The 27,166-nt window shown below is 44.6% G+C and overlaps 1 protein-coding gene across 1 annotated transcript in view; it reads right to left on the bottom strand.

Moving 5' to 3' along the window:
* Positions 1-27,166, bottom strand: part of Arid5b (AT-rich interaction domain 5B) — a 180,707-nt gene that overhangs the window by 38,611 nt on the left and 114,930 nt on the right. Inside the window, exon 5 of the mRNA XM_028877205.2 lies at positions 7,329-7,504. Within this exon, the coding sequence (XP_028733038.1) occupies positions 7,329-7,504 (176 nt within the window). The remainder of the gene's footprint in view (positions 1-7,328; positions 7,505-27,166) is intronic.

Genomic DNA, 27,166 nt, shown 5'->3' with positions numbered 1-27,166 from the left:
CTTTGAGGAAACTTGGACTAAGAACGTAAGAAAATATTTCCCCAGCATCCTGCTCTCCTCCACGGGCCAATGTATTGGTTCTAACCACAGCCACGACACTTGGATCCGGTTCTTTAGAAGCTCCGATGACGGGTCTACAGAGGTTGCTCAGAGAGAGTGAAATGACTTCTAACTGAGTTGTTAGAAGAGAGGTGAGAGTAATTTATCCACAAGGTCTCAGCAAATGACACTCTACGCATAGGATTTACAAAAAACCAGTGTGCCCTACTCCTGAGATATGGGAGAAAGTAGGTGTAGCAATTTCACAACTATTTATTCTTTACTTATCTTCACCCTATGCATACATTCAGAGGGCCAATGTTACCGGAGTAACAGTGTGTGAACTAAAAAATATGTGACACCATTGAGTATTCAACACTGGGCGTGCATCGAGGACTCTTGGCCTAGACAAGAACAACATTCGCCATGTCTAGCCACCAAGTCACTGATAAAGGGTCCTGTATTATTTATTAAAGGAGAATCACTACATACCTCATCACGATACAGGATAGAGGTCTTTTGCTTATAATTGTCGCTCATGCTCATGATGCATGCCTTCTAGTGAGACGCTAAAGCAGATAACTGTTAATATAATTAAATCTTCAGATCTGTTGCTGCATAAAAAAAGACTCGTCGCATTAAAATAACTGAAATCCCACATGTGGGCGACTGGAGAGAAGAGAGAGCTTGTCAGGCATTATGGCTCTTTGAAAGCGGCCTTGTTGAAAATAAGACATGGATAAAACATAAGTTTTAGTGTGGTCTTCTAACCCGATTAGATTAGTGTCTCATAGTGAACGAACTTAGTTTTCTTCCCTATAGATTACTATTCCTGCACTTTTTGTGTGCATATCCTCTGACAAAATGATTTACGTGAGAAGAGTGCCACAAGAGTCAATCTTTGATGACTTCCATGGTTTATTGGTAACATATATTATTTTTATAAACAAATCAAATCAAGAGTTCAGTTCCTATTTGTCATGCAGTGCCTTAGCGTTGTGAATGACATTATAGAACATGCTCAAACATTGCTGAAACAATCCTACGGATTGCTGTTAAGCAAAAGAGAATACATTCTTTGTCCTCTGATTAGCTAATCACACACAATTAGAGATCAGCACACCGTAGGACGCATACTGCAACCCCCACGTACGTGCTCTGCGGTACTAAAATGTGTGCACCAACAGTCTATCCCCTTGTGACCCTCGTCATCATTCTTATGGCGACACTCGTCTTGGTACAGCCAGTAGACACTACGTCGCTTCACTTCGAACTCACGTGTGTTAGTTAAACTGATAGCGGATTCTCTGAAAACCTTTTAATTATCTAGTCTGCTATAATATCATATTGCAGAGTCTCTATGAAAGAGTACATCAGTATATAAAAAACTCGACGCTTATTTAGATTTCCCAGTAGAAAGTCTTATCTAAACACGGGCATTAACTATCAGGGTGTCTTCGTTTTTTGAAGAATGAAGCATACACGACTGTCCCACCAGTCGCAAATTCCTCCGCACTCGTGTATGGTACTGACTTCGCACATGTAAAGGTCGCTTATCTCAATCTCGGTATTCTCTTCCGTGAGTGGATGAGTATGAGTACATAACAAAATCGAATTGCCTTGTGTGATGTTAGTCTACGTTAGATATGTTGACTCTACGTATCTGCGGTCCTTGTCAGACAAGCCACCTACGGCTCAGAGAACATATCGTCTTTATGCTTATTTCAAGTGTTAGTCAGCGTAGCCTCTTTCACACTGTCAGAGTGCACTGCGGTTGATAAGTCACGTGGCAGAGAATTGCCACATCCCACCTTTAGGTTATATTTTCTATTTGTTCTTTATGTGTCTTGCCTCCCTCCTGCGCGGTAAACGCCCTCCGGATAAGTTAGTTGTAGTTTTTGACCTTCGTCCGTATCATTACCCATGGGCTGAAAACATGAACCGACTATGAATCACAAGACTGATAGTGAATCGCGTAACTACATTTCTTGAGAATAAAAAGGTCCTAGGAGTTACGCCAATATGAATCTCTTCCACAACCTCGAGCATCTATACATTTCCTATCTTTTACTTGTCCTTCTCCTCTTAACAGTTTCATTCCCTTCTTTTTCTTTCTATCTTTTGTTCTTTTCTCATGTCTCTGCTCCTTCATGTACTTTCAATATCTTTCTTCTTTCGATTTAATAAATACATGTGTTTCGTATGGAAATTGAAGAATCATATCGTGTTACTTATTCACAGCCAAAGTCTTAGGTAACAAGACATTGTAATTAACGCATACGTGAAACATCTCTCTCCACTTTAAACCAATCCTTTGACGTATCCAATGTCTCGATGAAGTCCACGTTTTGTTAATCTTGGATCATACAACCAATGCCGGACCCGGCCACTGTACGCCGTTCCCAGCGCAACAAGAATTGGAGGTAAAGGCAAATAACGTTTTACAATATAAAATGAGCCAAAGACCACACATTTAGTTAGATGCTGCCTGACATTCAACGCCAGCTGGGTGGTCCAGTCAAAGATTAACAACTTTCAGTTTGAAAAGGAGAGGGGTTTATCACATCTTATATTTCCGAGGGCACCTTAGCATATATTCTCCTCTGAAAGTTGTGGGATTCCTTACAATCAATTGATGCACTATACGTATACACAAGAGTTACTATGGTGCGATAATTAATCTTATAAACATACACTTCAGAAGTCTGTTCAATTGTATACTATCATACCTGGAACGTAACGTACTACATGTACCAAGCCAATAAACATCCCATAGTACAGGGGAATTTACCCTTTATAGCTCTCATTGTAAGCGGTTTGGTCTTCACATCACCCTAGGGCTATGTGATTGAACCACGGGGGGCTACTGTGTCAGGTCACTCCATCTGTAGAGAACTTACAGCAAAAACGAAGCCAGATGCGTTGAGAACTTAGAGAAAACCTATTCTTCTCTCCACATTAGGCAAAGACAAACAGATAACTCTCGATCCATCCGATATTCATGGTCCAATTGGATGGGAAAAATTGATCGTGTGATTGTAAAAGATAGTGGCATGGTCTATCGGTAAAAGGTTAAAGCAAGCAAGATTGGCCATTGATACAAGTGACATAGTGAAATTACCAGCATGACGCCTTCGCTCCTTCGAATTGCCTTTAGTCTGCGCACTAAACACAAGCGGTATAAGTGAAGAGAATCAGGAGCTGTGGGTTGAAACAGTGTCACTGGTAAGAAGCTATAAAGCAATGTTGTACAGTGAAATAAATATTCACTCTGACGACAATTCAATCATCTCCATTAGGCTAGTATCTGAGACGCAGAATACCTCTTTCAATCAGCTAATTCTAACTGACTCGAGGGGATATAGGGGGTGATCTCTGTAGGTTCTGCTATTAGAAGGTACGGAGCCGGCTGGTAAAATTTTGTACAATGCTTGCACCGATGGTAGAGATTATTCAAATTTCCTCAGATCGCACGTAGCTAATGTACCTAAAGAGGACCGGACTGAGGAGATGAGCACACTCCTCCCTGTCTTCAAAGGGAAAGAAGCTACCGAGGACCAAAACGTCGCAGAAATTAAACACTGGAGTGCCTCTTAGCATACTGACTCACACACGGGGGAAAAAAAGATATGCACTTAGCACAAAGTTACGAGGCAAATCAGTATCGTGAGTAACACATAGTCTGATGGAAAGTAGAATGAGTTCAACTTCGATGTGACAAAATAACAATTAGGAAAGATGGTGGGCGTGTGCACTTGCGTGGGAAGATCTCTATGGATACTATCTCCTCAACTACAATTGATGCAAAGATCGTTTAAGTTTCTATACAGTGTATGATGCTCGAGTTTTTGTTTCTCTGGTAACGAAACTTCCGAAAATGGATAAAGTATTATATTTCTTTTCGTTCTCTCCAATGTTCCTCACTATTTACTCTAAAGAATTCTGCTAAGTCATTTAGAATCGATGAAACCGAGTACACTTGATGTAAAATAACAACTGTTCCAAAGTGCACAGAACAACCAGACGATGCTATAGAGACAATCAGTATAGCATGCTACTTTTGAAGATAAGAGTAATAGACCCTCGTTAAAGCACCAAAACTGCCCTTAGAATCCATGCTAGTGTACTCCTGAGTGCTCAACATATCACTGTGCTGAAACTCACGCTCATATTGGTAGCTCTGGGGTTTTCTGATGTGATCTCCGAAAAAATCCGCATAATAGTAATAGAACGGGTGCCGTTCGAATGTCATAGTTGCTCAAATGACATGCTGCATCATGGAACACGCATAGTTAAATGAGCGCTAATCACTAACATTCGTAGCCTAAGAATGAACTGGATTATTATTAACAGCTGCTCTCTTATTTTAATTCAGCACGCGAATAGAGAAATCTTGGCTCAGGGCATGGATGGTGTAACTACGAGCAAGGACCTAGCTATCCTCAGAGTGCTCTTGCGATGGTAAGTTGAATAGTGATAAGTGATAATCCCTGGGGATAGGTTATCTGAGATAGAGCCTGGTCTAGTGAGATGTGAACAGGAGTGTACATCTGGTAAACTTAATTGAGCAAGAAGATCCATCATATGCTCCAACTGAAAAATGCCAGAGGAGACTAGCCGAATATAACAAAAAGTGAATGCAAGTGATCACACAGGTAGAATGGCCAGATTATCTTACTTGATATAGTGAGGTTGGTCTTTTACATATATAAAGTACCGTCTCTGTGCAAAATAAATATTCTTTGCCGCTAAATTCGTGACAACACGAACCTTAGGGAGTATGGCACGTCGCTCTAGTCCCTTTAGAAAAAACGCTTAACACACACACACACACACACACACACACACACACACACACACACACACCAGCGTTTACTTTCCATCACTGGAGTTCTTATCACTAGAGGTATAAGCCAGAAGACTTCTCTAGCACAGTTGATCAAGCCTTGGTCATGGATCTTATGTTGCAAATGGCCCCAGCAAGTGACAGGATCAGAGTTGATCTTAGTCACGATGCCCTCCTAGAGCTGGGTGTCTTTTCTCCTCATGAGACACATGTCTTCAAAAAGCCACATAATTCTCTCTCCCGGGGGGGAAAAACAGTGTGTTCCAAAGATGCTGTTCCGTTCACACCTGAGAGAGTGGAACTTTTTGAAGGTGGCATCATGACCCCAGAAAAACCAGTACATCCATGCTGGAAGTTCGGCTGTGTGGAGCTGCAGGAGGCTGGCAACTTATCCACAATTAGAAATGGTCTGTCTGAGGCACTTTTGAAAATACACACAAGCAGTTCACCATCACGTAGAATATCGGTTCAGGTTCCGGAAATAAGCAGATGGTCAGAGACTTAGCACCCTTCCTGCAATGTTTCATGGCAAAAGACAACTTTAAGACCCGAATGCCTTTTCAAATGGCTCTCACGGTCTTGAGCATGGTGTGTTACTCTTGCAGGATTTTCCAGCCAGGTGTCAACCGATACACTCGCTACACTTGAAAATTAATTTCCCCCAGTTAGTGGCTTTCTCCAGGCGCATGTGAAGTATCCGACAGGCAAGACTGTAATCCAAGACTCCAAGAGAAGCTAAGGTCCTCCATCAGTGCCCAGGAGATGACCACAGCACATGGATGTCAGAAGGATGGTCTGTCCCATGGTGACCATTTTCAGGGGCAGCACTAGTGGGGGGGGCTGGGTGAAGGGGAACCCAGGCTTGGCTGTCATCCCTTACAAAGAGAGCAAATCGGTGAGCATTTAACACAGTTCATGTGTTCAGTAGCCGTCTGATTTTTCTGTTTTGTGAGTCCTCATATAAATTTTGTAATTCCCACACATTAGCAGTCATTCCAAATAACAAGGGTCATCAGCACTTCATCCTGGCGGGCTCCGGTTTAGAATATTCCAGAAGAAGCACAGCATGGGTGCTGCCTTCCCTGTCGAATGTTGACCATCATAAGATCTTGCTCCATCTGTATTACCTTGCAGGACTCTCAGGCTTCATTTCAGGGCAAAAATCCATTATGCCGCCATCATTCAAGGCCATAGACACCCAGACCCTAGGTAGACGATTCCAGGGCAGAGATGCTCAGATCACAAGAAGCTATCCTTCATGGTATCCATCCACGTGTGTTCACGTGCAGAGGTTAAATGTGTAGCGGATAGACAACGTCAGAAAATGATAGGCTTGTATTTAGCCAGAAAAATTAAAAAAAAAAAAAAAAAAAAAAAAAAACTTCTGTAGATTGGCTTTAAAAAAAAAAAAGTATAACAAACTCTTTGAAATCTTGGGAGCATGACAAAATCCTAACCAAAGAGCCCTCAGAACGTTGTGGTAAGAGTCACACTTGAAGATAAGATTTATGGAATGTAAAAGTCCACAGTTCACTTTGACACACTGGGAAGGGGGTAGAGGACAGAGTACAACCCACGGCAGGCAGGCAATATGAAACTCAACCCATTCTTTCCTACGTCAGACCCTTCACCCGTACTCAACATGCCCCCACACTTTGGGCTTTGAGCACTTAGATCTGGAAATGCTTCTCTAATTCCAATCTGATCTCTGAGTCCGATCTAGATGAATTCTTACGGTCTTTGGCCGAGAGACAACATGAAACACAAACACCCAAGAGCCAGAATGAGGAAATGTGACCCAAGCTCAAAAAGTCAAAAAGATAAGTCTAAACATATGAAGTGACACTTGACTAAATACCTCAGGAACTTCAAAGATTCCAAAGAACGCTCATTCATCAAAAGGGGCCAACAGGTCTCGCTAAAGGAGAGCTTTTCCTTCTGTATCCAGAAAGATCACCTCTATGAGTGTACGCATACATATAAATAGTTTTCCATGTATCTCTAAGTCACTCTAATATGAATTAGAGGTGACTTTGGGAGAAAAAAAAACATGACCAGAAAGATTAATTCTAGCCACTTCTAATTTCCTCTCCAGTTAATCTCTGAAGCATATTTAGATGTGTACACTCAGGGACAGGATGGTTCGGCTGGTCTATTTTTGATACGAGCAGAGTAAACTATGTCATTGTGTCATCTAGTATGAAATCTCAGCCTCAGTGACGCGGGCGCTTAATCATGTCCTTTACCCAACAAGCCAAACCGGGAGGTGGGAAGTCATTCTGTTGACTAATCAAAATGCCTGCCTCCTACCAGGTTCTCCCCACCCCTAGCCACTAGGGAAGTGTCCGGTCCAGAAGCTGCTAACACCAAAGGTTCAGTTCGATTCTGAATCGAACACGGCCACTGAGACACCAGGTATCGGAGAGGTCAAAGGGAGAAATCAAAAAGAAACATCAGGCAGGAGGAGTCTCAGCTGACAGATGACGACGATGACGACCGACCGTACCTTGCTGATGGCTTTACCATCACAGTTATTGTTGGGGTCCTTCGAGCCACTGAAGGAATCTCTTCTCTGGGGACATGTTTTCTTTTTGCGTGGTCTGCCTTTAAGATTTGGCGCTGAAAAGAAATGGAGAATAATTGTCATACGGTCTCAGTACAAGATAAGGGGGGTTACTGTAAGTGCTCTGCTCCGACAGCCGAGAGGCGCGCATGTCAGCCACCAACTCTCGTTGGACGCTGCCGTCTCTGAAGGGTGGAACCTTGGTAAATGCTAAGCTATCAACTTTCCCAAGTTGAATTAATATAAATAAAATGAGGGTGACAAGGAAGACGCATGCGCTCCCTCCTACCCCTCCCCCATCCCTGTGCTCCACTCCCCCCCACACCCCTGCATCCCACCCCCAGTGCACACTGTCAGAATACAAGCACCGCTGGCTAGACTTGGAGAGAACTCCTTCTGTTTATTTGGTATCTTGTATTTTGAAATCCAAAATGATACGCCAGCCCGTGACGTCATCATAGTAAAGTAACATCTGAAAACATCACTCTTTCAGAAGAGTTTTAGAGACAGCAGCTTTTTCTCAAATTACCATGCCGAGGAGAGAGAGAGAGAGGCAGCTCTGATGAGGGGCACTCACAGCAACGAGCTACTATTTATTACACGCATTTCCTAATGATATTGTGGCCAGCGTGTCTCAGATCTCAGCAAATCTGGCAAAGACATTGAATCAGCGTGTTCTCTTTTCCTCCTCAATATCTTTTTATGAAGATCTGGAGGGTTATTTAAAATAAATCCCAAAGCTTACCCTGGGGTTAGCCTGACTCCTGTGGGGGTTGGTTTGTGTGTGCGTGTGCGTGTGCGTGTGCGTGTGTGTGTGTGTGTGTGTGTGTGTGTGTGTGTGTGTGTGATTAAAGCCATCGTTACAAACGACACAGGTGATGATGAACTTGGGCTGTTTATGGGGTGCCCTGACTGCCCCCACCAACTCTCACATTCAACTTCATCAGTCAGTCAAGTCCCGAAAATCTAAAACCAACCAACTCACTGAGCTGCCCATAAACCAACTCCAGACAAATGCCTTTCCCCCAAAAAACAATCTCTCTGGAGCTCTCAAAGCACCCACATATTTATTACTTTGAGGGACAGTTATGGAAAGAAATCATATCTGAACAGTAGGGAGCCTCTTAATTATTATTCATCTCACATATACACACGAACACACAGAGGCACGCGAGCGTTTACACACACACACACACACACACACACACACACACACACATTCAGCCAGTGGCTTTTGGACGTTTCATGTTGGGCTCAATTTACATACATACTTCCCACTAATTTGTTTTTCTGCCGCGGACATGAGCTTTACTGTCAGCGAAACTCAGTTAAGGCAACTCTCTCTTTAGCAAGTGGGGAGTGTGGGTTAAGCAGCAGTTTCTGGAGGCTCAGGACCCCTTCCCAAACTACAGTTCCCATCACCGTCTCCTTCCTTAAAAACGCTGGTCTCAAAGTCCACCCCAGCAAACCTGCCTGGAATTATCAAATATAAAGTCACAAGCAAAAAAAAAAAAAAAACCAAGCAAAGAGAAAAACAGACATTACCCATTCCAGTCGTCACACATCTGCCTGATTGACGCCTGTGCCTAGGAAAGCTCCGGCAGGGGACTGCTCCCCAGCCTCATCCCTGGAAGGCTGGACTTGATGTGGATATCAGCTTCCTAGCAGCGAGGAGGCTCAGCGCTGCTCACGGGCTCCCCTCCCCCGGCAGGCAGCCGCTCCATTACTCATGTAAACACACAGCAGTGACTAGCACGGGTGTGTGGGATGGGCTCTGAGCTCTGAGCACTTAGGGGGAGCTGCCAGACTGGCAGGGAAGGAAGGCTCTGCTCTCTCCTCCTCCCTGGCTCGGCTTGCTGACTGCACCCAGCTCGTTTGGTGGCTCCTGACCTCTGGCTCCTTGGTGGGAGCGCAGAGCCCAGTTCCGAGAACTTGCCACGGTCCACAGCCTGGAGCCAGGGCGTGGACGGTTTTGTTTAGAGGACTTTGTGTAGCTCGGAAGCTTTTCCACAATGACCCAAGTGCTGAGGCTTTTAATGACTGCTCGGGTAGGAAGTACTCTCAAGTCCCCTTATCAAAATAACAGCCCAGCAGCAGTGCGCGGGACGGACAGGAGCAAACAGGGCTGGAGAGCGGAGTCCCGAGCGATCCCGTCAGCAGTCAGCAGCCACAGAACAATACGGCCTCTGTTCCCAGACTTGTCACTGTCGTCTCTACCCCCCCTCACATTTTTGAAAAGCACTTAAAACCTAAAAGGCATTTATTTCCAGAAAAACTTTCAAAGCCTGAAGGCCCCGTCTAAAGACAGAACTTGCGCTGAACACGGTGCTTTAAATAGCAGAGGTTCCAAGAATCTCTAAGAACCATCTCTAAACCGGGTCGATTTCCTTCATCTTTTAGGCTGTTTTCAGAAGCCAGAGACCCGGAAGGTTCAGAGAACCACACATGTACAAGAGAGGAGCTCCTAGCAGCCTGATCACACAACCCTAAATACAGTTTTGTGGGAGGGGTCTTTGGATCTTCATTGGTCAAGCGCTGGAATGTTCTAGGTGTGCGAGGGCCAACCCAGCATTGCTGAACATGCAAATGCAAATCCTTCTTTTTCTTTGTACAGAAGTACTTGCACTATGTGTTTTTTGTTTTTTTGTTTTTTTGTTTTTTTTGGACGGGGTATTATTATACCTGACTGGGCCATCTTTAAGGGTAGGGCCATTGGATTTACCTCTCATCTGCATAACACTAGGGAGGTAGCCTTGTGTAACCTGAATTTGTTGAATGAACAAATGACTAATGGAAACACAAATGCCCACATACTCCTCACATCCTCACGAGAGGAACCGGCCGATCGGATCACGTGATGCATGTGTCACCCTGGGAATTTTTAACACTTTTACATCTGATGCTCTGGCAACACAAGCTAGTGGCTTGAGGTAACACTGGAACACCAAAGACAAGCCCAAGGTTTGGGGGCTCCTGACGACCATCAAACCACTGCCTTCACCATAGCATTTTCCCATGTCACAGGGGCAGTGGCGGCGGCGCATGGGGGACCGGTGACCATTCCCCCCTCCCCGTAATGCAACAGAAGACCTTTTGAGCTCTTAAGACCCCCAGTAGAGCTCCGTGATTGAGGCCCTTGGCAAACAACAAAGATTCTGGCTCCCAGGCTATGTCTGTTTTCCTCTATGGCAGAGAAAGACGTCATTCCCTAGACCAGTGAGGGTAAGTGAAGGCCATGTTGTAGCGGTCGAGGTGAAGTGGAACTTTGCATTTCATTCACTTATTCGAGAAACATCCCTCTACCTTCTAGCCATCCTGGAGACTATGTCTACTCCCTTCTGGAAGGCCAGTGTCCAAACCAGGATCCTGAGCCTCAACCTGGAGCCAGCCTCTGCTAAGAGAAGAGTGACTTCTCGGGTCGAAGCTTTGCTCTCTCCAGTTCTGCGCATAGAGCAAGTGACATTGTAAAGCTGTCCACATTACAGCTACCTTCACTTTTATGTGTAACTGGAATCCCAGCATAGTCCTGGCTCCTCAGAGCTCAGGAAGTAACTTTGTTGTTGTTTGTTTGTTTCTTAAGGTTTTTGTTTTGATGCTGGAGAGATGTCTCTACTGTTAAAAGAGTGCACACTCCTCTTATGGAGGACCTAAGTTCAGTCCTCAGCACCCACATCCAGTGGCCTACAGCCTCCTGTAACTTCAGCTCCTAGGGGACCTGGTGCCCTCTCCTGGCTTCTGAGGGACTTGCACTCCCTCACACACCTACACACAGGAGCTCCTCTGGCGGACCAGGAAGACCTCTTAACCACTGAACCATCTCTCCAGCCTCTCAGTAATTGTGTTTTGCGTGAACGCCCTCAACGTTACCCTCGTTAAGACAATAGTGCCTCCTTCTTCCTTGGTACTTTCTGGGTGCCAGCCATGGCTATGCCTTCCAATAGCAACTCCTCTGAAACTCACGGCAAACCCAGGAGGTCAGCACCGTTATCATCATCCCCAGTCTACAGATCAGGAAACTGAGGCAGAGGTGAAGTCAGCATTCTCGGACCATACAACTGATTATCAGCAACAGGATTGCTACCTGGGCAACTGCCATTTTCCCAGGGTCCCAGTCTCTTTCCGCGTGCCCACACTTTTACACCACCTCTTAATGAGTACACCGATGAACCCCGATAGCAGAGTACAACAGTTTGTCCTTAGTTCCTTTTTTCTTAAAGGGTCAGCTTACTCAAAATGAATGAATGAAGGAATGAATGAATCAATAAGAGCAGGTGTTTGCAGGCAGTCACTTCTGCTATGGGTTCAGACAAGATCTATATGGTCAGGCAGCTCAGGTGTGGGAGACTCATCTCAGCCCAGATTCTTAAAATAATAATAAAAACAAATGCAGCCGGGCGGTGGTGGCGCACGCCTTTAATCCCAGCACTCGGGAGGCAGAGGCAGGCGGATCTCTGTGAGTTCGAGGCCAGCCTGGGCTACCAAGTGAGTCCCAGGAAAGGCGCAAAGCTACACAGAGAAACCCTGTCTCGAAAAACCAAAACAAACAAACAAACAAACAAACAAAAACCACTATGTAACCAGTTACTGGCAAGCTGGCAAAGCCAATAGCTTTTGGCTTAGACGTTGCTCCCCACCTCACCCCCCAAAATCCCCCCACCCCCGCTGCGTTCTTCCTCTCATGGCCATCTTTTTTTTAAAAATGCCATTCATGTGCTCTTGGAGTCCCCCAAAGACAATGGGTCTAAAAGCTGGATTGATTGATTCATCAGCAAGTCAACAACCCTTTCTTCCACTTTGCAGAGGGGCTTTGCCCCTGCTCCGCTCCAAACCCCCCCCTCAACCCCCCACTCCCCCCCCCCCCCCCCCCCCCCCCCCCCCCCCCCCCGCCCAGTGCAGTTACATATCCATTAGAGAAGTTCTGTGTGAAGTCTACTGATACATAGGGTCTTACTGGCCAGGAAGACCTGGAAATACGGGAATGGAAAAACCAAACATTATTTTCCTAAGAGTGGACCCCCAGGGGTCAGTGTCTACAGGAGGTGAGCAGAGCATTAACTCCTTGAAATTTTCAAGTTGTGAATGTGTATTTTAAATACGAGCCAGAAAGCAAAGCCCACCGGTGGAAGTCTTAAGCACTGGTCGATAATGTTCTGTGCCTGCTCCCTGTTCCCGAGAATGTGCTGCATTTCTGCCATGCCTTTCCTCTGAGCACAGTGAGGTGCTGGGCCTTTTTCTTTACAGACAATAATCTTAAAATACCCTGGCAAGTTTCAGCATGGAGTATTGCTCTTTCTGGAAGGAAAAAAAAAGAGAGAGAGAGAGAGAGAAAGAAAAAAAAAAGAAAAAAATCTCCCCTAATTTAGTTATCATTTACCGAGTTCTATTTTCAATGTTTCTCTTTTGACTATTTAGAAACTTCCTCTTTCAGTCTAGCAAAAATAGGATGAATGTTTTTAGTTATTAATGTATGAGTCAAAGATGTAGAAACCAGGAATGGCAGAACACTTGATCAAAGCCACTCCTAAAATTTATGGGCGTAATAAAAGAAAGGCATTTCGCAGATAATCTCTTACAGAATTTCAGTTTTTAAATACTTGGGGGAAAAACAAAAACATCCTAAAAGCTCTCAGGCCTCCTCGTGGCTTTACCACTGAGCCAACATTTTAACATAAGAATTCATAAATGATTCCCTGAGATTTTTTTTTCTTTTTAACTTCAAAACCCAGTATCATTCTGTGGAGGGCATGTTTGTACTCTGTGCCTATTTACATGGTTGAAGCTTTCTTTGAATTGACAAAACATGATTGCCACATAAAGTTAGAACTCTGCGGGTTTATTTTTATTCTGGTTTTCCATAAACGGCCCTCCACGCCCAGTAGAAAACCCTAGAGAAGCAAATGGGCTGCCTGACCTGTGAGCACCCAGGGCCATTCACAGGCACAAGTTGGTCTTACAGGAACACTTGAACTTTAATTGACGGACGGCCAGCCGCAGGTAGAGCTGTACATTACCAGGGCTCTGGCGCTCGGTCATTTTGCTGGTAGTTCCTTTTAAAATGGTTTCCCTCAATAAAGGCATTAGAAGGAGAAACCCAGAGATAAGGGCCCAGATTCTAGGGCCAGATTTAAAAGCTACCACCACTTTCAAAAGCCACCAAGATTGTATCGCCTGGAACAACCGCAGGTCACATGCCCTGGATGAATTGTCTTGTGGTCACACTGGCTGGTAACTGGTCTCATGGAGAACTGGGCTGTGAGTTTCCTAGGCACTGCAGCCCCAGCTACGTTCCACTGATGCTGGCACTCACCACAATTTAGCTTTTCCACTGAACCCTGGGCTCGCCAGATTCACCTTCCTCTGCTTTCCCAAAGGATGAGCAGTTGTTTAGTTAGAGAGAGGATGAGAAAATGAACAAATAAAAATAATGCCGGTATGATGAGACCTAGACCACTCTGGCTCTTTGTCAAAATCACCCAGATCACCCCGTGTCACTAATGAGAGTGGAGTGTATGAGTGTGCACCCTCTACCTGGACTGACTGGGCGGCTGGAAGTCCCAAACAGCCATGGCCTTCACTGACTGCTCAGCAAACCACGTAAGTAAACACTCTAGCAATCTCATCCAAAACATGCCCTGGTCTTACTCACTCTTGGTTCATACTCCTGAATGCTGGGGCATTGTTAATGCCTCGGATCAACGTATTAGTAATTTCACTGGCATGCCATTTGCATAGCTATTTCCTGATACACCCTCTCTCTCTGCCCTGGAGGTCTTCATTTCTCAGAAACACTTAAAAACACAGATTATTTCACTGTGGCCCTTCCCCCCACCCCATAAATGGAACAGGGCTTGCTAGCTCATCTGTATTGCTAATTGGTTTGAGACCATGTGACTCCATGTACTCCTGCATTTAAAAACAAGCAAGCCTTTTCAGTCATCAGGGCTTATCATTAGAAATAAGCTGATTTCTATCTAGTCTGGTTTCCCTGGGAGACAGATACAAATGGTCAGGTATGATCTAGATACAATTTAAAATCACCATGTGGATTCTCCACTCTCCAAGTGTACTCTAGAGAAAGATGAACACAGGACACTGGCTAAGAAATGGGTTGTGTGAGCTTCTTACCGTCTTTGGAGGAAACTGGAGAACTCTGAGGTCTGCCTGGCTGTGGAGCTGGGAGAGATTCTAGGCTGTTAGAGGCTAGACCCTTTAGAGAGAAGTTCTGGAAGTAGGAAAGGAGTTTGAAATCCATGTTGGACCTTGCATAGTCTCACATCCTCCCTTTGTTCTGTGTTGGCCATTCACAGGTCTTTGAGAGAAAAACTAATGGAAGACTCTGTGGGCGGAAGACTCTGTGGGCGCTCTCAGGGGCAGTAGGTGTGTCTCAGAGTTGTTTGAGGAAAATGTATTTAACTCTCAGGTAACAAGGTATTTAGTTCACTATGGCCAGGATGTGACCCAGGCCTTTGGTGTTCCTCATAGTTTTCCCAAGGTTCAGGAACCCACCCGTGGAAAGACTCTTCTGCTTCAGAATGTTCCAGACTTTTTAGAGAGGTGCCGTGACAGAGAAGACACCCATAGGTATGGCTGGGTTCGGCGTACTGACAGCATGATTTAGGCCTTCCTGTTGAACTCAGTCTCTGGCACCCCATCCTCACATCATCTCCCGCCTCAGAGTCTTGTAACAAACTTCCAGACCCAGCAATGCCAAGAGCAGTCTCTGCAAGTACCGCAATGGCTCCAGCCTACATGGTCACATGTCCTCAGACTGTCCCTCCTTCCAGATGCCTAGTATCCAATGGGCCACTTCTTGACAGCCTGGGCTTCCCCAGTGGAGGAAAATATCTCCCCTCCCCTCTCTCTCATACACACATACAAACCACTTCACAGTTAGAAAAAAATGTGCTGTTTCAAACCCTTACTGTACATAGGAAATCAGTCCTTTCCCATGTTTTGAAACACATTAAACAAAACACAGACTTAGCCTATCTTAGCATGCGACCACTAACATGGATTACAACTTAATATGATTGTCTGTTTATTGTTTAAGGCTATTTAAGCATCTACTGTGGACATGCTTTTGAAGGACATTTTCTGAAGGTTATAAAGACAGGATCTTATAGGCAGAGAATGAATTTTTTTTTTTTTTGTTTCTCTCTTTCTATTTCTCTTTTGGTGACAGCCACTAAACTCGCTCACTCCTGCCTATGACTGATACACCCTGAGGTGCTCCCATTGAACATAACTGCTCTGAACTGAAAGTTTCGCATCACATGGCTTCACAAGGAGTAGTAAATAGGAGAGCATGTTTAGACTCACATGAAAACACAGTGTCCTTGTTCAGCTAGCTCTCCAGGTTTGGAAGTGAGATTGCCCATTTTTAACATCGAAGGAAATTGATTTGCCAATTGATAAAGAAAACATTTCCCACTGGATATAAATAAATGGTTTTTATGATGTTTGTTTTCTTTGTGTTCACATGGCTTAGCATGGGTATAGTTAAATGATTACAGACATAGATGAACACCCTAGGAGAGACAGGTTAGTTCTTGAACCCATACCACAAAAACTAAAGGATGCGGTCCCAATTTCTTTTAAAAGATACCCAAAAGGGGGTTGTACTGAAGGTAGTTTTCAGTTTCTTTATGCCATCAGAAAGAGTAATCTAACACATAGTGTTGTTTCCTTTTAAAAAATAAGGGCCTGGAGTCCTGCTGGGTTAAAGTGTTAGCTACTAAGACTGATAACCTGAGTTCAAACCCCTAGGACCCATGTGGGGGAGAGAAAGGACCCTTGCAATGGCCTTGGCCTTGGCCTCTGGCTTCCACAAGTGCTTGGTGGTACATGACATCCCAAATAAAAGTGTAATAAATTTTTTAAAGAAGGGCGGGAACGATGGCCCAGTTGACAAAGTACTTGATATACAAGTGTGGGGCTTGTATCCCCCATAAAAGTATCTTCAGACTCATGTGCAAAAGCCTGCACAATGGTGTGCACATGTAGTTTCCTACTGGGGAGGCAGAGACAGGCAGGTCCCTGGGCTAACTGAGCCAAGTCTAACTGGTGATCCCAAGTCTCAGGAAATAAACAAATAAAAACTAACACCCCAGGGTGGACAGTGCCCAAAGATGACAAGTAAAGTAGTCGTCTCTCCTCAGCGTGGACACACATACACCTGCTTCTACACACAGAACACATGCACACACCTGCACATAATACCTCCACCCCAAGATGACTACTACTTTGTTGTCTGGCATCCTGAGATGTTTTCTTCAGGTAAGCCTCTGTTTGAGGGAGCAGGATGCTGTGGAAAAACCCGTTCATGTCCCCTGAGCTTCCTCTAAGGAGTTGCAGGTGCCGTCATCCTGCAAAGCCACTTAAAAACTCTTCTGTGGTACCAAGGCTCTCACTGACTGTGCGGAAGAGAGGGGAAACTACAAGACAGAGGGTCCAGAAGGAGAAGACACAGGAGCCTGGGATGCGGTGCATGTGCAGAGGCAGAAACAAAGTCCCTAACGCCCCCCTACCCCCTGCTCACAGGGATACATTAAGTAGGGACAGGTGATTGTACCTGGGCTGGGTAAGCCTGCATGTTTAATCCTTGGAGATGAGAGTTTGTGTCAGAGGAGAAAAGCAAGGTAGATATTAGTGGAAACCATACCATGGATATCATCATCATCATCATCACCATCACCATCGAAGAGGATGAAGCTTCCCCTCGTGAGTGGAAGAGAAAACATTTCTCTCACTGTTTGAAGTTGCTGCATCTAATTACAGTCAACCATAGCCACAGGTGTCTATAGAGCCCTTGAAATGTCAAGCCCAAGTTGAGGTGTATTTTTTGTATACAACGCACATTGGTTTTCTACATGTGGGTCAGAAAACAAATGATCTCACTGACAGCATTTTAAATCAAGTACATATTGGGATGATAACAATATTTTGGCTATAATGGATTGAATAAGATATATCATTAAAATCAGTTCCATGTTTTCCTTTTTACATGGCAGATGGCTTGTGTTATCTTCTGCATGGGTGACGCTGGTTTGGACAACAGTACGATGTTAAGATCATAGATGTGTCCTTGGACATGACTCAAAAAGGCAAGCAAACCAGATCAACATCTGAAAGCTGGAACAATTGGCAAAATTACAACTCAAAGTTCTGGTCAAATGTAGAGTTATATTGGCTGTATCAGGGCAGTCCTGGAGAGATGTTAGTAACCCAAAATCTGCTGATGCTGAACTAGCTGCAAATTTCAAAACTGGTAATTATTGGCTCAAGGCTGGGAAATGCCCTGATGAGGTTGTGAGCACAATAAGTTCCTTAACTAAGGTATCAAGTGAAAACAGATTGAGGATGGGGGGAGGGAGGGAGAGGGAGAAGGAGGAAGGGGCTGATTCCTTATGAACTGTTTTCATGTGTTGACAACCTAAATTGGGTAGAATGGCCTTTTTAATCATTCAGTGCAGACGTGATATGAGAAAATAGAACTTGAGTGATTTGGGCTAATCCTAAGTAGAAGTTTCCTGACCACAAACTGCTGAATAAGTCTTCAGTCCAACTGTGTTTGCCTTTTAGAGATTTTGTTTGAAAGTTAGTAGAGGGGTCAGATATAGTCAGCCCTCAAGGCAAGAACATGACCTTCTTGGCATGGTTCAGCTGCCTCAGGTCCCACAGTTTCACATGATGCATTGCCAATAAGCCCAGTGAAGTTGGACCAAACAAGGAGGTTTCAATTCTGGGAACCAAAGAGGAGATGAGAGATTTCCCTGGTCGTCCTTCACATCAAAAGGGCCATAGAAAGAAGACCAGGTGGCTAAGGACAGGGTCCTTGCCATGCAAGCCCGGCGGCCTAAGTTTGATTCCTGGAATAAAGCTCTGTGGAGAGATCCAGTTCTATAAAGTTGTTCTCTGACCTCCGCCTTTGTGCCCACAACACATGTGTGTGCCCACAACACGTGTGTGTCCACGTATGCATAACAAAAATTAAAAATAGAGAAAAAAGACCACTAGACACTGCTCTGATAGTGGTCACCCAACACCAGGCTAGCTTACTATCCTCTCCTTCCATATAACCAGTCACCGGGTCTGAAGTAAGTGTCTGCTCTCCCCGGGCCCTCAGCTTTAGGCTTCCATGACAGCAGCCACGTAGAACAGTAGCTAGCTACCAGGCAACCTCTAAATATAAGGAGACAATAAAAAGCTACGCCCTCTCCTGGAACGAACCCCCTCCTTCTATTTTAAAAATGACCCTGATTATAACACACAGGAATAGTAATGGTCATAATGGAAATAAATTCAGAAAATATTTTTCTTTTCTCAGACAGCGAGAGCTTCTGTTACAGCAACTAAGACAGTTAATATGCAGAGGGCTGAAGACCAAGACCAGCAGAGCATCAACAAAACACACAACAAATAATGCACATTTCACTGTAGGATGCTTATAAGGTAATAGTTATTAATGACATTTTTTGGTGGGTTCAACCTTCCTCCTGTGAGGCATCCCATCTGTACGCTTGTGATATCTAACTGCAGAAGTATTTGTGTTTGTCCCCCAAACTCTTTTTACAGCACATGGTATGCATAGTTCAGCATCCAGCCTTGTAAACTCAAGACCAACTGTCAGAAGATGGTTATCTAACACATGGGGTCGCCATAAAAAAAAAAAAGTCTCCTTATTTGGGCAAAAGTCCTTGTTTCTATCAGTCTGTCTGTATTTCCTCTCAGAAGAAATTTATTTGGATTATTTGCTGTTCGGGAAACCCAGAGGCTGCAAGTGTGGCAATCGAAAGGCAGAGAAATAAATCCTTAGCAAGTTAAAAACACTTAGCTTGTTATTAGAACCATTTCTGGCTTTGTTAGCCTTAAGCAAACTCTCCATCGCCCTCTTGTGGTCAGTCTGTGTGATGCAGAGGCATGACCACAAAAACCCAGGGAACAAGAAAGTTTATAATCAAATACAGGTAGAGCATTGATCTCGGAGGGGAGCAGGTGCGAGCCACCTCTTTGGGCTGTTTTATATGCATTATCATTTTACTAGGCCTCCTTCACAGTGTCAGGCGTTGTGGGGTGAGAAGAGTGGGACTTGCTGGGTTAGAACAATGTATTCCTGGAACATAATGAAGTCACTGTATCTATGGCCATAGCTGTTAGATTTTTGTAGCCAGTTGAGTTTAATGAGTTTTATAGCCTTAAAAAAAAATCATGCCCACGTTTTAAAGGTTCCTTCATAGCCAAAAATAGGCTGATACTCCAACTGGCTTGGAATTACAGGAACCAACAAAAGATGTCTGAATAACTCCCTAATATGGAAGAAAAACCATTAAAAAAAAAAAAAAAAGTAAAGGCCAGTTCATTTGTTTCTAACAATAGGCAGTATAGAGAAACTTGGAATTTCTAAGACAAAGCAAAAGGATAAACTGTATCATTCCATGCCCTCTGAAACAACAACAACAATAATACTTTCTAAAATCCGAATTCCACATTCAATAATCATTAACGCAATTTGGTGTTTAATTTGATTTTTTAATTTCTGCTGTATGATTTTGGACGGTTTCCTGCTGAATAGGCCCGCCTCCCCCTCCCCAAGCAAACAAACTTGGTATTAAAACAAACTGAGCAGCTGAAGGAGAAGCTGGGGAAGCCGAGGCTGTGGAGCCCAGAACATAACAACCAAACCCTCTCTCCTCCGATTACCAGCAAATGCACCAGCTCGCCAGTCTTTTTAAATAAAACCACTTCTCCGCCCAGCATGAACCCAAATGCTCTGTGATTCCAAAATGATTTTAGGAACAGATTTATCTTGACTTGGCCTCTAGTCCAGTCCTGCAGCAACAGTTGTTCGTTTTTTTTTTTTTTTTTTTAATGGTCTTTAAATTATCAAAGTCCTTAAAGTAATTTTACTATAAAATTAAACAGCTGTGCCTTCTTCAGTAAAAGACGATTGCTCTTATTCTTGTGTGTGCTGTTGTGGGAGCTGAAAATGCCCTTTCTTTCATGTCCTTTTTTTTTTTTTTTAAATTCCAAAATGAATTCTCTAGCTAGCCTTGTTTAGCTTAAAAAAATAATAATAATAGAGGAGGGGTGGTATTTGCTGGCCTCTGGTGCGCATCTACTTTTAAGCACAGGCGCTTACACACAGGACTTGTGCTCAAAGGGCTTTTGTTTAATTCCTATTATGGTAGGAAATATGATATTTTGCCCCCAGTAGAATATCAACCCTGTGTGGAAGAAAGATGGACGCGTCTGGGGAGGAAGGCGTCGTCTGCCGATTTTGCAGATGGGAAAACTGAACAGCTTTAAATCAGGGGAAGTAGGGCAACAAGCCTTCACAGAGGCTCTGATTAAATTTACAAGACTTCTGGCTCAGGTCTCGAACCAGAACCATGTGAGGGCTCTCATTCTTTGGGATCAACAGGAGGACAATTTGAAAACATTCTTTGGGCATTATTAAGCATTCCTTCAGGCTCCAGGAAGTGGAGGTGGGGGCGGGGCCTGGACACAAGACAGAGCTTCTAGGTGTCATCCCTGGGGACATGGCTACAGGTTTGAATGACTTGGTCCAGGCTGCCAGTATTTTAGGATCATTCCAAGGCTCCAAGCGTTCTAGGTTTGAGGGTTCTTGTAGAAGGTGCTCTAAAATGCAGAGCCAGAGAGACCTGATAAAACGTGAAATGTGGTTTCTGTGCTTGGCAGATCAACTGGATTGAAACCAAAGACCACAGCAAGGAGCTGGTGTATCCAAGGCTCTGCGACTTGCAGAGTTCTTCTGGGTCATTTACAGAGGGATGGAATTCCACAGCTTGAGAGGTGGGGAGATGATTCACTATGTAAAGTGTTTGCTGAAGAAGTGTGAGGACCTGGGTTTATATCTCCAGAGATCAGTTTAAAAACAGGGCATAGTAATGACCAGAACCTACCCTGGCTCTTCTGCAGCTGCGTGGGGTGACCTTGTCCACCTCCCTTAGGTTTCTACCTATCACATATTGTCTGTCTCAGAGGACACTTAAAGAGATGATGTCTGATGTCTGTCCTGATCAGCAAGGCACCTTCACAGTAGGTACTGAATAAAAGGTTACGGAACAGGTAACTTTGTATCACGTTTTGAAACCAGTGCGTGGCACTTAATATGAGCTTCAGTAAATCCTTTACAAAAAGATTTAAAATTTGTATCTATGTGTACGTGTGTGTGACGTGTGTGTGTGTGTGTGTGTGTGTGTGTGTGTGTGTGTGTGTGTGTGTAGGGGGTGCCCTCAGAGGCCAGAAGAAGGAATCAGACCCTCTGGAGCTGGAGTTACAGGTGGTTGTTAGTCAGTCACGGGTGCTGGGATTTGAACACAGGTTCTCTGCAAGAGCAATAAGTGCTTTTTACCACCCATCCATCCACCGTTCAGCCCCTGGCACAGTACGTCTTTGTTAAATTGCCCAGATTGCTGACTCCACTGGGGAGAATAGATACCTCTAAAGAGAGGAAAGTGGCAGGCTGCCCTTGGCAGCTCACCTTTGTGCCTACAACAACTTCCCTCGGTCAGGACCCCCATTCATCAGGGGGAAGTGTGCGCAGCACCCACAGAGATGCCCTCTGGTCTAGGGAGCCTCTGGCCTAGGAAAGCCAGGGCACTTAAGAGAAAGAGAAATGTTTTTGTGGGGGAGATGTCATACTGTGTGGGGCTTTCAAAGACCTCCACCTCTACAAAGCTGCATTAAAATAAAAAAAAAAAGTTCTTGCAGATGTCAATCTGGGCACACTGATAACGCAGAGATGAAATTGAAATTCCAATAAAGATTTTTTAAAACAACGATCCATAGAACAGGAGACTAATCTGTAGTCAAAAGTTCCCCGTAATGGGATAGTCTAGAAATTTCCCAAATAATGCTTTTATCTTGATTGCAAAATAATCCCCTGTCACAAAAACAAGGCGAATCAAGGTAGAACACTGTTCAGCGGGAATTAAAATGTCACGCTTTACATGGAATAAAGCATTGCAATCACCGGAGAAACACACATTGCAAATGTGTTAACACGAAATTACATACATCGCTTAATTATATAAGCGCACAGCTCCTGAGTAACCCATTAGCTAAACATGTCGGGCTGCGGTTGGATCTATACAGGCAGTATTTTTAGTAGAGAAGGGGCTGTAACTAAGTTGCGTCTGGCTCTGTAAAGCGTGGCAAGCACTATTAAACTGAGAGGCAATCACATTGAAAAGGAAACATTAGCAAAGAGCAGACAATGGAGGAGAAAATACAGTGAGCCTGTGTTCTGTCCCACGCTTATGCCCAACCTTACATAACCGTTCATTGTCTGCCTCATCTGGCACCCGTCCCAGGTGTGTTCCATGCTATCTTAATTTTATAATAAGAAACTGCTACACCCATTTTATGAAAACACACACACACACACACACACACACACACACACACACACACACACTCGAGGCGGCAGTAATCTGATTATGTTCACAAGCAAGGGACACTTTCCTGAAATTAAATATAGATCACTCAGTACTGTCCCCTTGATTTTTTAAAATCCTTATTTAAAAATCCCCTTTGGAGTCAGCTTCTGGAAAAAAAAAGGGGGGGGGTACGAAAAGGTGTGTGTGTGCGTGTGTGTGTGCGTGTGTGTGTGTGTGTGTGTGTGTGTGTGTGTGTGTGTGTGTGTGTGATCTTTTCATTCATGTGTCTCCCACTGGTGAAGCTGGTAAGATTGCTATTGGCTACCCAAGTGTCACAAGAAAGCAGGGAGGGGACAGCTTTGAGTGCCGCTGGCTCTCCATTCACCGTGTATATGGCAACTGCACAATCCTGAGCAACTTCTCAGCTCTCTCTGGGAGAAGTGTACCCGTTTACTGAAAGGAAGGCCTGGTTGCGCTATCCTCCCAGATTAGGATGTAGAAAGAACATGAGTGAAGCAATACTGGACAGCGTGCCAGGGACTCAAGGCTCCAGTGCATGGCAGAGGTCATTACTATGACAGGGATATGCAGAGACGCACTGGAAGTAACAGGTCCCAGAGAGCAGTTCAGAAGCCAAGGGTTGGCTAAAGAGAGAGGTATGGATGACCCGGAGACCCCCTGATCCCTCAGCAGAGTCTGGCACCTTCCAGGGTTCAGGGAGTAAAAAGAAGCACACGGAGGCACGGTATCATTTGATGTGAACATCAGCATGCCTTTCTGGAAGCCGTGATGTGAGGCTGTCTACAAAATAGGACCCCTAGTGTGACTGAGCTGATAAAAGGTGAGAACGTGTGTCTGATGAGAGACGAGAATGACCACCTAGGTAAGCATTGCCTACCTAAGACTACATTGGGGAAGAATCCTCTCCACCTAGAATCACCATGCAGAAGACCCTGAGCACAGCAGGAGCCCAATAAACAGACAACAAATCTGACAGGCTTGATTAGAGTGAGCTGAGAAGAGAGTCAACCTGTTGGCTGCAGCAGGTCTTAGCCAAGGCAGGTCATTCAAGAAGGCTGAGCTTTGTTTGGTTAAGGGTCAAAGTTCTCTGGGATCTTTCTCTAGAACATTCCAGTGAGTCAGATCCAGATCATCGGCTTGTATACGGCAAATGAGAAGAACACAAAACCAACCTCTTTACAAGTCAGGACAAGTCACGTGGCAGAAAGGCTCCTTCCTAGAGCCTTTATTTCTGCTCCCCGATCCAAGGCTCAACTCTGTTGCTAAGCTCCAGTTTTCAGTCTACCAGACTAGCAGCCTAGATCTGACTGTGCTATTACAGCTGGTGATAAAACAACATAGTTAATGTGGTTCTTGACTTTAAGTCCTTGTTTCCCCCCCCCCCCTTGATAAGCATTCCCTGCTCACCAGGCCTCAGTCCTGATGTCTGGGAAATGACAAGTTCATTGGACAAGAAGGGGACCAAGTATGTCTAGCGGGCTACTTCATTTTGCACAAGGAAACACAGAATGTCAGTGGAGGGACTGGGGCCACGGTTCAGTTGATAAAGTGCTTGCCACACAAAACATGAAAACCTGAGTGGATTCCTCAGCATCTACGTGAAAGCTGGATGTTGAGGCCCACATCTGTAACCATGGCGATGCGCGGTGCAGGTGGGTGGAGACAGGCAGATCTGCAAAGCTAAGGCAGCCAGTCTAATGAAAAGCAAGGTTGAGAGGAAAGCACTTTAAGTCACTCACTTTCTGACCTACACACACACACACACACACACACACACACACACACACACCAATGGTAACTGAAAACTATGAGAATAGTGGCTTTTCTTAAAGACTCACAAATGTGTTATTCTGGGTGCACATTCTTTTAGAATTTTTTTTTAAAATCACATTTATTTTTTTATTGGGGGTAGGCTCACATTGCCATGGCACTAATGGAGATCAGATGATAACCTGTGGGAATCAATTCTCTCCTTCTGCTAGGTGGGTTCTCAAACTCAAGTCTTCAGGCTTGGTGACAGGCATCCTTCCCCTCCTCCGCCTCCTCCCTCTTCCTCTTCCTGCTCTTCTTCTGTTCAGTATCTTTATTCACCTGAGTTTATGACTGCTGATCAAGATATGGCTATGAGAGCCCCTCAGTGGGTAGACAATTTCCCACAGGGATGAGGACTCGCTGATGAACTCTTGTTCTTTTTCTAGTGAGCTCAAGGTTGCAAGATCCTAAACCTACCCAGAGAAGCTGCCTAATCAATCTCAGGAGATTTCTAGGACACTACTAGCTCCTTTGTGAGTGACTTTTCCCCTTGTTGTGACAAAATACCGGATGAAAGCATATTAAGGAAGCAAGGAAGGGTTTGTATCTAGTCACAGTTGAAGGGTTCAGTCCATCAAGGTGGTGAGAGAGTCAGGCAGTCCAGTTGTATTGCATTCTTAGTCAGGAAGCAGAGAGAGATGAATTCTCTTTTTCATACAGTCTAGGACCCAAGCCCATGGAATGATGCACCCACATTTAGGGTGAGTCATCCCACCTCAACTATCCCAATCTAGAAACACCCCCCACAGGCACATCATCATGTTTATTTTCTCGGCGTTTCTCGATCCTGTCAAGGTGACGGTATCAACTACACAGCCACATAGCCACTAGGGATTGCATGAGCAGATTGCTTGAAGGAAGGGAAAAAAATCGGTCAAATGACACACAGAGATCCTTCTGGTAGTGTATATTTTCCTCTTTGCAAGTAAGTGTCCGAGATATACAGGACATGTGTGTGTGTCCCTATGGGTGTCAGGCCAGATGGCCCCTTGCTTGGCTGCTGGGGATGGGGTGGGGGTTACGCTTTGAAAGCGGTATCAGAAACCCTGCTCATCTCTGCTGCAGCTTGAGTCACAGTCGCTCCTCATTCAATTTTAGACCCTTTGCCTTCTAAATAGACTGCTTGATGGTTGCTAGGCAACTATTGTTGAGTACATGCGAGAGGCATTAATTGTGCGAGCGTTAAAACAAAACAAAACAAAACAGGGAGAAATTGTTTAAAACTGAGGACCCTACCCCACCTCAGACAGGGCATTTACTTCTTCTGTTCCTGTCCAGGAGAGAGTAGCTACAGACTGATGGCTTCTGTATGTCACAGGATGAGACCAAAAAAAAAAAAAAAAAAAGATTCTTTTTCTCTGTTGCTGTGTTTCTGTTGTCCTTCCCCGGCACCCCCACTCATACATGTAAGTCGTCTTGTTACATAACAAAGCCTCACATAGAAAGCCAGGGGAACTCTTATTCAATCTGCTTTTCCTGCGGTGGGGCGCCTCTCTTCCCACACTTGTCCGCACATGTGTGTCTCATAGTCCCATATCCTCCGGGCAGGACAACTCGTGGCTCATCAATTATTGCCCTGAGCTTCGGGACCCACTGAACTTATCACAGAACGATCATCTCTTTCTCTAACCCAAATGGAAACAAAAAGAACTTCTCTGCTTTCCACATCAAAGACTCAGCTTTTCCGCTGATGCCAAATGTTCTTCGTTTCTTACCAGTAAACGTACATTTCATTTTACAGCATGTCCCACTCCCCCCTCAACTTTACCCCCCCCCCACTTTCTTTTTGACATTCCAACGTCATGACTGGCCACAAAGCCTTCTATAAATCAAAGCCAAACATTTAAAACTAAACAAAGCTAGAGTCTGTGGCGAGGAGATCTTGGTCATCTGTGAATATTAAGTGGAGAGCCATGGACGAAGCCATGGATGAAGGGTCAGTGGGACTATTCTCATGGCCTTTCCACTCTCTGGCTCACAGGGGCAATGCATTTCCTTATGTATAAGCGATTCGGGGCTCCGATTAGTGCCCCACACGTAATCACTAACCATTATTCTTGTTGCTTTCCTGACTCCCAGGCCTCAGAGCTTACACGTGCCCTCACACTATTTCTTGACTTCTTTTGTCTTCGCTGTGTCTTCCCTCAGAAATTAATTTGGGAAAAAAAAATATTGAGGATAATGAAGCCTGACACACCAAAAGAGGCTGTAAGTTATCAAGGGGGAAAATGCATAAATAAATTCATAAACAAATACAATCCTCAGTTTTCACCATTGCTGGGGACAGCCACAGAGATGAGCGGGAGAGGCCGCGGGTTCCCTGGAATGGAGAGCAGTCTGTGTGATGTGTGTGTAAGGTTTAGGGAGGTGGGAGGGAGGAAGAGAAGGAAAATGGCAGTGAGAGCATCATAGCTCTAGAATATTCTGGACGAACAGACCCTAGCCCTCCCTGTGTACCCACTGCCATGCTAGGCAGTCTTATGG

The sequence above is a fragment of the Peromyscus leucopus genome, chromosome 16_21 (assembly GCF_004664715.2).
Source record: "Peromyscus leucopus breed LL Stock chromosome 16_21, UCI_PerLeu_2.1, whole genome shotgun sequence".
NCBI lineage: Eukaryota > Metazoa > Chordata > Mammalia > Rodentia > Cricetidae > Peromyscus > Peromyscus leucopus.
This window is presented reverse-complemented; position numbering and strand designations above follow the sequence as displayed.